This window comes from Populus trichocarpa, chromosome 6 (genome assembly GCF_000002775.5).
Source record: "Populus trichocarpa isolate Nisqually-1 chromosome 6, P.trichocarpa_v4.1, whole genome shotgun sequence".
Lineage (NCBI taxonomy): Eukaryota > Viridiplantae > Streptophyta > Magnoliopsida > Malpighiales > Salicaceae > Populus > Populus trichocarpa.
The window spans coordinates 25,672,062-25,684,113 of NC_037290.2; the positions used below are offsets into that span (position 1 = coordinate 25,672,062).

General features: G+C 33.5%; 1 protein-coding gene and 1 long non-coding RNA gene across 8 annotated transcripts in view; both read right to left on the reverse strand.

Annotated features, from left to right (window-relative positions):
- The window catches only part of LOC7479545 (60S ribosomal protein L39), a 32,947-nt gene that overhangs the window by 10,866 nt on the left and 10,029 nt on the right, over positions 1 to 12,052 (reverse strand). For 4 of the 7 annotated variants that reach the window (XR_008059448.1, XR_002982407.2, XR_002982410.2 and 1 more), the window contains exons 1-3: positions 1,183 to 1,247; positions 987 to 1,090; positions 846 to 895 (exon numbers count right to left, since the gene is read on the reverse strand). Coding sequence is in view for 3 of the 7 variants with exons in the window: in XM_052453837.1 (XP_052309797.1) it covers positions 847 to 895; positions 987 to 1,090; positions 1,183 to 1,185 (156 nt within the window). In the remaining 4 variants the exon portion in view is untranslated. Of the gene's footprint in view, positions 1 to 524; positions 582 to 661; positions 896 to 986; positions 1,091 to 1,182; positions 1,248 to 12,052 lie in introns of those variants that run through there. The other 3 variants (XR_002982411.2, XM_002309286.4, XM_052453836.1) reach the window with 3 other exon arrangements.
- Positions 3,325 to 4,904, reverse strand: LOC112327916 (uncharacterized). Its single transcript, XR_002982414.2, has 2 exons — positions 4,515 to 4,904; positions 3,325 to 3,733 (listed from the first exon to the last, which is right to left on the reverse strand). It is a non-coding gene; the product is annotated as an uncharacterized LOC112327916 (long non-coding RNA).

The window sequence follows — 12,052 nt, forward strand, 5'->3', positions numbered from 1 at the left end:
AGTACATAATTAGATGAAATAAGAACCCACTGAATTTGAAGATTGGCAACACGTTTATTAAGAGGTAAGAAACCAAGCACCATAAGCAATCCCCAAATTACAATTGGAAAATTAAATTCATGATCATGAAAATACAAGCTATGGAAGACTTGAACTGTCTTCAAGACTACATGATTAGGCAGATTGCATTTAGAAACTAGACCACAAGCTATGGTCAGAAGCAGAAAATATACCCTCGGACAAGAAATTTTGTTCAAAAATCTAATGAAAAGAAGACTACGATTCTGGAAAAGATAATCAAGCTGAAAATAAGACATGTAAACATTATACAAAAGAACACAGAACCTCCTTTGAACATGTAAAGTTGAATCACAACTGAACCATAGATTGCAAATCAACCTAAGGACAGCTACTGGACTAACTAATGTAATGCATCAAAGCAATTAAACAAGTCGATCCACTAGACCTAGCTTGGGCAATAGTTGGTATTTAGAAGAAAACTAGAGACACTTAACTTCCATTACCTAAGCTAATAAATCTGATAAACAGCAAGGATATTCCACCCTAATAACACCTGAAACCTAATAAAACAGTAAGAGAAACAAAATCAATTCAGCATTCCCAGCCGATAAAAGAACACTAACATTCGAAAACTTGCAAGTTTCATCAAAATTGAAAATTACTTAAGCAAATCAATACTTCAAACATAGCAAGATTTATCAAGTGGGACTCCCATGAGTTCCGTAGAAAACAACATCAACTCCTATTCTTTTCTTAATCAAATCTCCAACGAATTAAAACCCAATTAAATTAACAAATCCCAATATGCCAAACACCCAAAACACCTTAGAATCCAAGCTTAGTTCTTCTCCAGTGCCTACGCTTGGCGTTGTACCTAAAAAACCAAAAAAACCCACATTCAGTAGCTTTAAAACTTTTTTGTCTTTTCTATAAGGCAAGCAACAAAACGTATACAAGAAAAAGACCTGATAGTGTTATCGGTTCTCATGCGAATCCAATGAGGGATAGGCCTGTTTTGCCTCATCTTCTTTGCTAGTTTCTTCTTGATCCTAAATGTCTTGTGTGACGGCTACAAATACCAACATACATCAAAAATCAAAATTTGAGCTTCAGATTTCAAACCCATCAGGACAGGATGGATCTAGACATAACGAGGGTTACCATTTTCGCTTGCTTCTGATCGGCTTCTGCTGCTACTCGGTCTGGTTACTGATGAAAAACCCTTACCCTAGAGTGTTGATATAAGGGCTTCTATACATGGGTTTCTTGGCGATTACGGGTTGCCCGGATGTGAAGTTTTTAATTTTGGGCCTTTAATGTTTTGGGCAGTTATATTAAGTTGGGTACCCAAACTCTAGAACCTGGGCTCAATAGAATTGGCCCACTAACCGCTTAAGATCTAGCTCGAAGCCATAGATGAAAGCAAGCGTGCAAGAGTACCAAAATATTTTGCAAGCAAGCCATAGGAATTGATATTGTAATATTTAGATTGCGTAAATAAAATATTATCACGTGTAATTTTAAATATTTTCAAAAATATTTGACTTGAAAAATATTTTCTCATTAAATATTTTATACATAAAATATTTTTTAATTATGATAATAAAAGAAAAAGTCGTTGTTAGATACGAAGAAAATAATAAAGAAAAAACAATGATGGCGAGATGGTGATGGAGGAGGTAGCCATAAAGTAATTGTGATGGTGGTGATAAAAAACATTGCGGAGGCTGTTGAAATAACTGGATGATATTATAAGTGAATTATTATTTGTAGAATATTTCACAAAACTTCATGAGTTGAAAAATATTTTTTAAATAAATAAATTAAGCTTGAAGATTGATTGTAAAATATTTTTCCTTAACTAATTTTCTATAAAATATTCTATGAAAAATAAGTACATGAAAATATTTTTAAAGAACAAATATAGAAAAAATTAAAAAATATTTTTTTTGGTATAATAGTGTACTCAAAACACACAAACCCTTAGTGATCAGTTGATTTCTTGGTTCCATGGTGAGTATTATCGAATTATTTTTAGAATGTATTATAAGATAATATTTAATTACTGTATAGTATAATTTCTTTCCGTATAAAACTGTCAATCTGTAGACATTCCTGTGACATATCTACTCAAATTATATGTATTTATATAAATTAATAGGATTTACGGGTTGATTCAATAATTAATGAGGTTACATATATAGTGGATAATACGCATTAATTAATCCGATGGCTTGAGACCTAATCGACTCTCATCTCTCAAATGATCTGGATCAAGATTTATAAATAAATATAGTATCCTATAAAGGATTGGTTTAGAACCATAGGATCTGAACGCCTTTTTTGGTGAAAATAAATATAGTATCTCTTTTTTTTATTAGTTCCTGCAGAAAGGATGTGAATGAACCATAGGAGCAGGGTTTCTTTTATACAAGTTAATTTCACACGATGAATGGCAAAGAATTTGACGGTGCATTAATTCGTTCACGTTTTGGCATGCGAAGTCCAAGGATTGTTAAAAGAATTTATTTCCACGTGCTATGTAATCCAACCCCCAATATTAATTTGTTTTTAATAGGTTTGATAGGAATGTTACAGGTTTCACAGGGATGTGACCTGATAGAAAATTTAATATGTCAGGTAGGGATGTCATTAATTTAATAGGTTGGTGGCTGATGATATATAATACTATAAATGACAAGAATTTTTGTCCATGGCAGCCACACGTTAAGTTAAAGTTGTACTTGGTAGTGTTAAATTTCAACTTTCGCACTAAGAAATGGAACAAATCATTGTGATGCCGACCCTCCGAAAAGATATGTGATCAGCATCAGAGGTGGGGTTAGATAGACAGTGATTGCCTTTATATTGCTTATTTTACTCCTCTTTCCATGGCAGTTGGATATTTTGCTTCTTTACTCCGAGCCACTGGATCCTTTCGTACAAAATTTAAGATGACCATGTAGAGATGCATTTTTGGAAGAGGAAGTGCATGCATGCACTTGGGCAGAGAGGGATTTGGTGTGGAGGGAAGCACTACGGAATTAACATCCCTCCATTTTTTCCCTATTAAAGCGATAAAGACAAGTTGCCAAAATATCTTAGACTATTGTAAGCCATGGGCCGGGTAATGCTGGTTTATCCCCTTCAGAAATCTTGAAAGCTTGATTCTGAGTTTATTTTTTTTTTTAAAAAAAAAAAAAAACTTAGTTAGGCAATGAAATTTGAATTCTTAGCTATTTTAATCTTAATTATAATGAAATCTTTATGCATGAATATAAAATAGACACAATGAAACGGGCATTTTATCGAAGAAAAGAAAGGGTGAATTCAGTAAGAGAATCAAAGATGAAAGAAAGAAACATCTCCAGCTCTTAATTTCCTTATAGGATACAGAGTCTAAGTGAAGAAAACTACACCTGATAAAGTTATAGAAAATTATTCTGGCTTCAAGTAAACAATATATAGTATATGGTAAATTAAATCATAGCCATTTTTTAATTTAAAAATTAATAATTCCTTCAACGTAAGTAGTGAGGATCCAACATTTCAAAATTCAAATAACAGTCCAAACTAATCCCAAAACCAACAAGATATTAGGGAAATGGTCATTATTTTGCATATGAAAGGACAAATTAAATCAACTCTCCTTGGCACACTCTCCAGCACCCATAAGTGCTCTTAATTTCCACTTCCACAATCAACATGATCCCTGAAATTTATATATAAATTAAAGAAAAAAAACATGGTCAGTCTAAATAAAGAGAGAGATCACAAGGATCGTCAGAAATTATAAGAAGAAATATTAATTATAAAACAAAACTCAAATGTAGTCTATATTGATAGAGGGTGCAAGAAGGAAGGGAGGTGATTTCTATTAAAGAGAGAAGATAAGATGAAAGAAAAATCTCTCTTTCTATATAGTCTACATAGTTTCTCTATATAAAAAAAAAACATTGATGTGGTAAAACATAATCTTACGACAGATTGCATGATCTGAAAGAAGAAAATTATTAGAAATTAAAAAAAAAACTTATATATATATATTTACTTCAAAGAGAGAATTATTATGTTATTTACTTCAAAAAATAATGACCCAATAAGGAAAAGCACTAGAAAGTGACAATCAAAGAGAGAAAGGAGAGGGAGTAGTAGAAAGTGACATCTATATCTCTCTCTTTTTTTAAAAAAAAAAAATTACCATGTGTTGAGAAGGAAGGTGCAAGAAAAATTAATTATAAAACAAAACTCAAATATAGTTTATATTGATAGAGGGTGCAAGAAGGAAGGGAGGTGCTTTCTATTAAAGAGAGAAGATAAGATGAAAGAAAAATCTCTCTTTCTATATTTATAGCCTATAGTTTCTCTATAAAGAAAAATATTAATGTGGTAAAAACATAACCATTTAATATGATCTAACAACAGATTGTAAGATCTGAAAGAAGAAAATTATTAGAAATTGAAAAAAAAACTTATATATATATAAACCTTACCATGTGTTGATGGATGCATCACTTTGGAGGTTTGCAGTGGCCTGATCCCGGTATGAAACTGCAAGGATTAGGACCTGATGGCTGAACGGGACGGTTTCTTTGTGGAAAATACATGCTGCTGGCTCGAAATCTTGGTTGTTTGGTTGAATTCACAAGAGTAGCACTAGCTGCAAGGATTATAAATAAAAGTACGGTGAATTTAGAGATAGGAAAGAGAGGTTTCTTGAAGATACTGATCATGGTTTTGATCATTAATTAATTAGCTGAAGATAAAGAAAAGGAGGAGGAGGAAGAGAAGAGAGGGGCAATAAAGGGAGATGAAAGAAAAGGAGGTTTGCTGCTACTGGCGAGAAGGTAAGAAGGCAATCCTCATATAAAAAAGTTTTTAGGAGTGTTCTGGACCTCTGGTGGAAGGGCGGTGGAATTTTATTTTCACAAAGTCACTTGCATCCTGAGCCACATGCTTCACTTGCTCTCTAGATAATTTTTTTTATTATGAAGCTCTTATCTGATCGATGCCTAAATGGCATGACATGGTTTGGCAAAGGAATTAAATGTGGGGTTTTTTTAAAATAAATTAATAAATTATCATCTTAATTAAAAGATTTTTATATAATAATATTATTTAAAAATATTTTGATAAAATATTATATTTTTTTCTTATTATGCTTAGTAAATACAATATATAAATATCATTTTTAAAGATAACTATAAAAAATTAATTGATATCATCATAGACTTTGAATCGACATCAATAAAATTAAACATTTGGCCTGACGACCGAATATATTTGGGCTTGTTGATGAGTTTTTTTTAATTTTTATTTAGGTAAAACATAATTTTATTAAAAAATTATAAGATCCAATTGAGCTATTGACATGAATAATTGATTTAATGATCCGTGATATAACATGTAATTTAGTTAAAATATTTTATTTATGATTTTATAATTGTAGTTAAAATATTTTACTTGTGATTTTATAATTTTATAATTCGAGTTTATATTATATATTTCGTGTCATGTTTAAAAAAATATTTTTGACAACCTTGACGTGGTATCCTTGGATTGAATGTGGTAGTAGTAGTAATTGTTTGTTTTTGTATTTTAAAAGAAATTAAATTTTTTATTTTATTTTAGGTGTGATGCCAAGGTGGGGAGATCTCTTTGTTCCAGGCTTCCATCGCGTGGTCAAGTTTTTTTTTGCACCACTTGCCATTTCACATGGGGTATGAAAATCACACCTCGTGGGTATGTTCTAAAAATTAGTTTTAATTAAAAAATATATATAAAAAAATTCAAAAAAAATTTATTTTAAAAATATTTTTAAAATACAAAAACAAGTAGTTACAACTTGAAAATTAAATTCATGGTCGTGAAAATACAAGCTAAGTCAGACTTGAACTGTCTTAAGAATCCATGATTAAGGGGGATTGCATTTAGAAACTTGACCACACAAGCTATTATCAGCATCAGAAAATATGTGGAGGGCAAGGAATTTTGTTCAAAAATCAAATGAAAAGAAGACTACGATTCTAGAAAAGAACATCAAGCTGAAAATCAGACATGTAAACATTTTACAAAAGAAACAAAGAACCTCGTTTGAACATGCAAAGTTGAAGCGCAACAGAACCTTATGTAGTAAGAAAGCGTTTGGCTGCGTGGTAGCTTCCGTGTTTTATTGTCACCGCAGATATCAGCTGTTTGGTAAATTATAAACCATTATTTACTGTTAATGGGACCTATCAATTTTTGTGGACGCGTCTGCGTTCCGTTGAAAGCAGCTCCAAGCTGCTTTACCTGCGTCTGCGTTGCAACCAGTGAAGTTTTCTTCAAACCGTGTCTCAGTGAACAGTGCAATTCACTTGCACTGTTCACTCATAACAATGAACAGTGCAATTCACTTTTTTTTTTCAATGTGTTTATTTTTTGTAATATTTTTTTTTAAAAAAAAAACTAGTTTAGAGTGAATTAAATTCACTCGTACTATCATGTGAACAATATTTTTTTGATACGACACGAAACATATAATATAAACTCGAATCATAAACTCGAATTGTAAAATTATAAAATCACAGGTAAAATATTTTAACTAAAATCATAAAATCACAAGTAAAATATTTTAACTAAATTACATGTTATATCACGGATCATTAAATCAGTTATTCATGTCAATAGCTGAATTGGATCTTATAATTTTTTTAATAAAACTATGTTTTACCTAAATAAAAATTAAAAAGAATAAAATAAAAAAACTCTTCGACAAGCCCAAATACATTCGGTCGTCAGGCCAAATGTTTAATTTTATTGATGTCGATTCAAAGTCTGTGACAATATCAATTAAATTTTTATAGTTATTTTTAAAAATGATATTTATATGTTGTATTTACTAAGCATAATAAGATGAAAATATAATATTTTATCAAAATATTTTTAAATAATATTATTATATAAAAATCTTTTAATTAAGGTGATAATTTATTTATTAAAAAAAAAACCCATATTTAGTTCCCTTGCCAAACCATGTCATGCCATTTAGGCATCGATCAGATAGGAGCTTCATAATAAAAAATTATCTGGAGAGCAAGTGAATCATGTGGCTCAGGATGCAAGTGACTTTGTGAAGCATTTGGCTCAGATCTCAAATGTGTTTTTTTTTCCTTTGATCTTGTTTTTCCTTCAATATTCCATAAAGAGTACATATCAATGCAAATATAAGAGCTATTTTTTAATTCAAGCGCCTCTCTCACAGTGACATACATGAAAATAATTTATTGTTGGTGAATTCTTTTTTTCCTTTAAGCCTAAAATACTTTTGTGCTATGAAAATCAGTAAAGCAAAAAATAAAAGTAATTCTAATCTTTTTGTTTAATGAAAATTTGTCATGCATGAAAACTATAAGCATAACAACAAATACAGGAGACTTTTTTTTTCCAAAATTAAAACAAATTAAAACCCTAGAGAAAGGGAAAAGGGGTAGGTGGAGTGTTAGGCGAGGGAGTGGGGACTCATGGGAAAGGGGAGTGCTGACTCAGCAGTCAGCACTTAGCAGTTTTTGTAATTTTTATGGTGAGATTGTGAATTCTATCCGGTTTTAATGATTTTAACGAGTTGAATTAATTTTACACAAATTTGACCGATTTTACTAGTTTTTTGTCATGCATGAAAACTACATGCATAACAATAAATACATGAGACTTTTTTTTCCAAAATTAAAACAAATTAAAACCCTTTAGAAAAGGGAAAAAGAGGTAGGTGGAGTGTTAGGCGAGGTAGTGGGGAGTGGGGACTCATAGGAAAGGGGAGTGCTGACTCAACAGTTAGCACTTAGTAGTTTTTGTAATTTTTATGGTGAGATCATGAAATCAATCCGGTTTTAACAATTTTAATGAGCTAGATTGATTTTACATGAATTTAAACGGGTTTGACCGATTTTATTAATTTTTAAATTTTAAACTTATTTTTTTTATTTTTTATATGTTTTTACTTATAAAATCATATAATTTTACAACTCAAATCTTTTTTTTTATAACATTGCACCATATGCACTTTCCCTTCCACTCCATTCACAGCAAAAGCATAGTTTTGAAACCCGACCCGGTCATCGACCTGGTCAAGTGATCGGGTCACGGGTCAGATGGGTTGACTCGGGTTAACCCAAAAAAAAGGGTTCGTGGTTAGCCAACCATTTAAACAAAGGTTCAAGAACCTGCAGATATGCTCAGAGAGGATTACAGAAAATTAATGAGCTGCTCATACCTTTCCATTCACAAAAAACAACTCAGTTCCAACAAATCAATTGTTTCAACAAAATTTGAGCATTTATATATAGTTATGGATACATTTGTGCATGAGTGCACACATGAACACCCACTTTGGTGCGCATTCACATCATACCTCAACTAAACAAGGAAGAACTGCATGAACACCACTGTATATTCAGTGGAAAATTCAAAAGTCCAAGCATCATATAATCAATTGATAATTTCTAACCTTTGAAGCCAGCTGCCATGACAGTACCCAGAACACCACCATCATTAACTTGGTGTGATCCAAGTCCATCACCCTCTACTGCCAAACAGCGAAGAACAATCTCGATGCAATAATTGTCCCTAGGTGAAATGGTAACATTCACCTGCAATAACAACTCAGGTCATGAGCAAAGGACAAAAAATTAACTGAAAAAAGGATGACACAAAAAAGTGTGGAGTACATTATTTCCCCCACAATCTGTAAAAGGTAGAGCCCCAGGTGTTGCTGTTTTCCCCAATTCTGAGTGAAAAATAGTACTATTTCCCCCATATGGCTGAAGTTGTTGTTTTCTCAGTGCGCGGAGCCCCATGTGTTAGTTGGGTCAATAGTACTAATCCCTCTTTTTGTGCTCCTAGGGCGGGAAGAAGAAAAGAAAACGTGAAGCAATTTGCACTTGTCTCAATCAAGATGAGCTGCAAGACTTCCTTCATTTTCTAATCATTCGATCTTCGCATCTCGGGTGCCAACGAATGTCTTTGCTTTCGCTTGATTTGAATCATCTCTGTCGAGCCTCTCTGAACTAAGGGGCGAAGCGGCTCGACGTCAGGAGAGGGATAGAAGGCTAGAGGCCACAAAAAACAGAGAGTGAAAGATGGAGATTCAAACCTTTTTCACAGAGAAACAACAACGATTAATAGTCAGACATCCCTCTTTACTCCTCAGCTGGGTTTCAAAGAATTAATTAGGTTATTGATTTTGCTTCATTCTTCTTCACTCTTCAGTCTTCAGCGTTTTGGATTTTAGAAAGCAAAAAACGACGTCGTTTAATGACAGTCAAAATAAAAAAAAATTTGATCGGGTCTCACCCGGGTTTGATCGGGTCTCACCCGGGTTTGATCGGGTCTCACCCGAGTTTGATCGGGTCTCACCCGGGTTTGACCGGGTCGACCGGGTTTTCCCTGGCCAATTCCCGAGCGGGTTTTTGCCTCCACCCGGACCGGTCCCAGGCCCGGGTCGGCCGGGTCCCGGGTCGACCCGCCGGGCCGGTCCGGGTTTTAAAACACTGAGTAAAAGGCCTCTGCGTTGCCTCTCTGGGGAACCTGTCCCCATCTACTTACTGACACGTGTCGAGATCAGGGACGTGCACCTTCATTGGGCAGTCACCATGTTCTGATATCAAAAACAACCTATCATCGAGCACCACGCTCAGCGCTGTCCACCCTTTCCTCATCCAATTACTCATCTCTTGCCACGTGTCCTTTTCGGCGTCGTAGATCCCTGTTCTTGTTGAGAACATGAAGGGCCACGTCCACCCTTCCGTCACGTACATTCTGTTGCCTACAACAGCTGAATCACACCTAGCTAGCCCCATGCGCATTTTAGCATCCGGGCCCCACTTCCCAAAGCACGAAGATATGTGGCAAGGACAGGGATAGAGATTTCTAGTGACGTACCATAATTAAATACAAGTGTAGTTACTTATTAAATATAATGTAAATAGGTGTTTGGAAAATCATCTGATATATTATCAAGTAGGAAAAGGTAGTATAAATGCACAATTTAAAGTAAACAAAAGTTTTTGTTGAATAAAAGAAAGAAAGTATTTTTGAAATTGTATTTTAAGTGTTAATTTAAGAGGAATTTTTTAAATTGATTTGCAGAAAATCTACTCTCTTTGTCTATTTTTTATGATTTTAATTTCATTTAGAATTCAAATCAATATCCTCAAAAAAATTCCTAACATAATAATTAATTTAATCCTAGAATTGAATTCAATTCCAAGAGTTACAATCAACGTGTAAAGCAATTAAGTTTCAAGTTGTATGGTATATATATATATTTTTTCAATTACCCGTAAATCTGGGTGCTTATAAATATCATGATGACTATTTATTTGTGGCTAAATTGAAATTTATTGCTAGAAGACACTTTATGAATATAATTGTTGGCAATCAAGGTGTGATATTAGATTTATTTATAAATCTAAAGATAGCAAATACAGTTAATTTGTGCATGTATAATTACAAAATTAAGTTAAGTTTTACTAGCATCATCATTGGGAAAAACCCAGCCCAAAAGCAGCCAGCCAGGAAAAGCCTTTTTTTTTAAAAAAAAAAATAAATAAAATTCACGACGTTTTCAAGTTAATAAGATTATTAAAAGATTTGAATACAAGATACAAAGGGTAATTAAATAGGAGAAATGAAATTATGCTACATAAGTCTTAATTTCTCCAAAATTTTGTAATCTTAATATGAATAAGTTATTTTTAATTAAATAGGAGAAATGAATTTAATGTTGATACACGCAACCTAAACGAAATATTAATATAGGAGATCTATTGTATCAATTTTTTTTCTTTGATTAACGTGGGTGTTCGGGCCAGCTTGCGTGCACCTCGACTAATTCCATGGGCTCTGAAGTTAACGACCATGTAAGCCTCCAGTGGCCATCATATGAGCAACCTAGAGCTCGAACCTGAGACCACAGAAAGAGCAAATCTTTTAATTCCAAGCTCTTATTACTGGGTTACAATCTAGATGGTTTCTATCGTATAATTTTTTTTTTTAGTTTAACGTGGGTGTCCGGGCCAGCTTGCGCGCACCTCGACTAATCCCACGGGCCCTGAAGTTGACGACCATGTAAGCCTTCAGTGGCCATCATATGAGCAACCACAGGGCTCGAACCTGAGACCACAGAGAGAGCAAATCTCTTAATCCCAAGCTCTTACCACTGAACCACCATCTAGATGGATTGGTTGTGATTAATCTTACTGCTCTTGAGGCTGATGGGGAGCTAATTTAGGATGCGTTAGTTAGTTTATGAGGTGCGCCTCATCAACAAAGACATACTTACTTCATAATGCTATTTTTAGTAGATTAATAGACAAGTTTTTTAAAATATGAAAGTGGATATATCTTGATATGAGATGAGATATGAATTTATCAAATGCTGGGCTTTATGCAGCTCAATATACATTAACATCTCTAAATTTATCAAATGAGGAAAGATCTGGTAAATGATTTAATAATTAAAAAAGCATATACAAATTAATTTAATATTTTTTTTATAAAGAAATAATTTTAAAAAATATTTGAAAAATATATACAACGACTTTAGAAGTTTCCAACCCACGAGGACCACATTTCCAAGTCAAGACGCACATGACCCGATACGCATGTCGCTCGATATGCGGTGGTTAAAAGCGTGACCCCAACGTTTTTAAGGGTAAGAAAGAATAAAATAAAATTTTCTGGCGTTATCGTGCGATATCGAAAGACACACGCGAGAAATCTGCCAAGCTCGAGCGGAAAACTTGATAACTTTTCATTTTGCAGATCTGATTCCTCCATTATAAATGAAGGGATATCGTGAAGGACTCTTGTCGGTGTGGACACAAATTTTCAATTTCAAGAGAAAGGAAGGAAGAGAAGTCAACACGGTGGAGCCATCTGGGTCTCTGCGTCTATGGACTCGATCAAGCCTTTAGCTCTGCGCCGCCATGTTTACAAGTCTAAACATAGGAAACAATGGGTACCCACCAAATCCAGTTACAATTCTATGTTC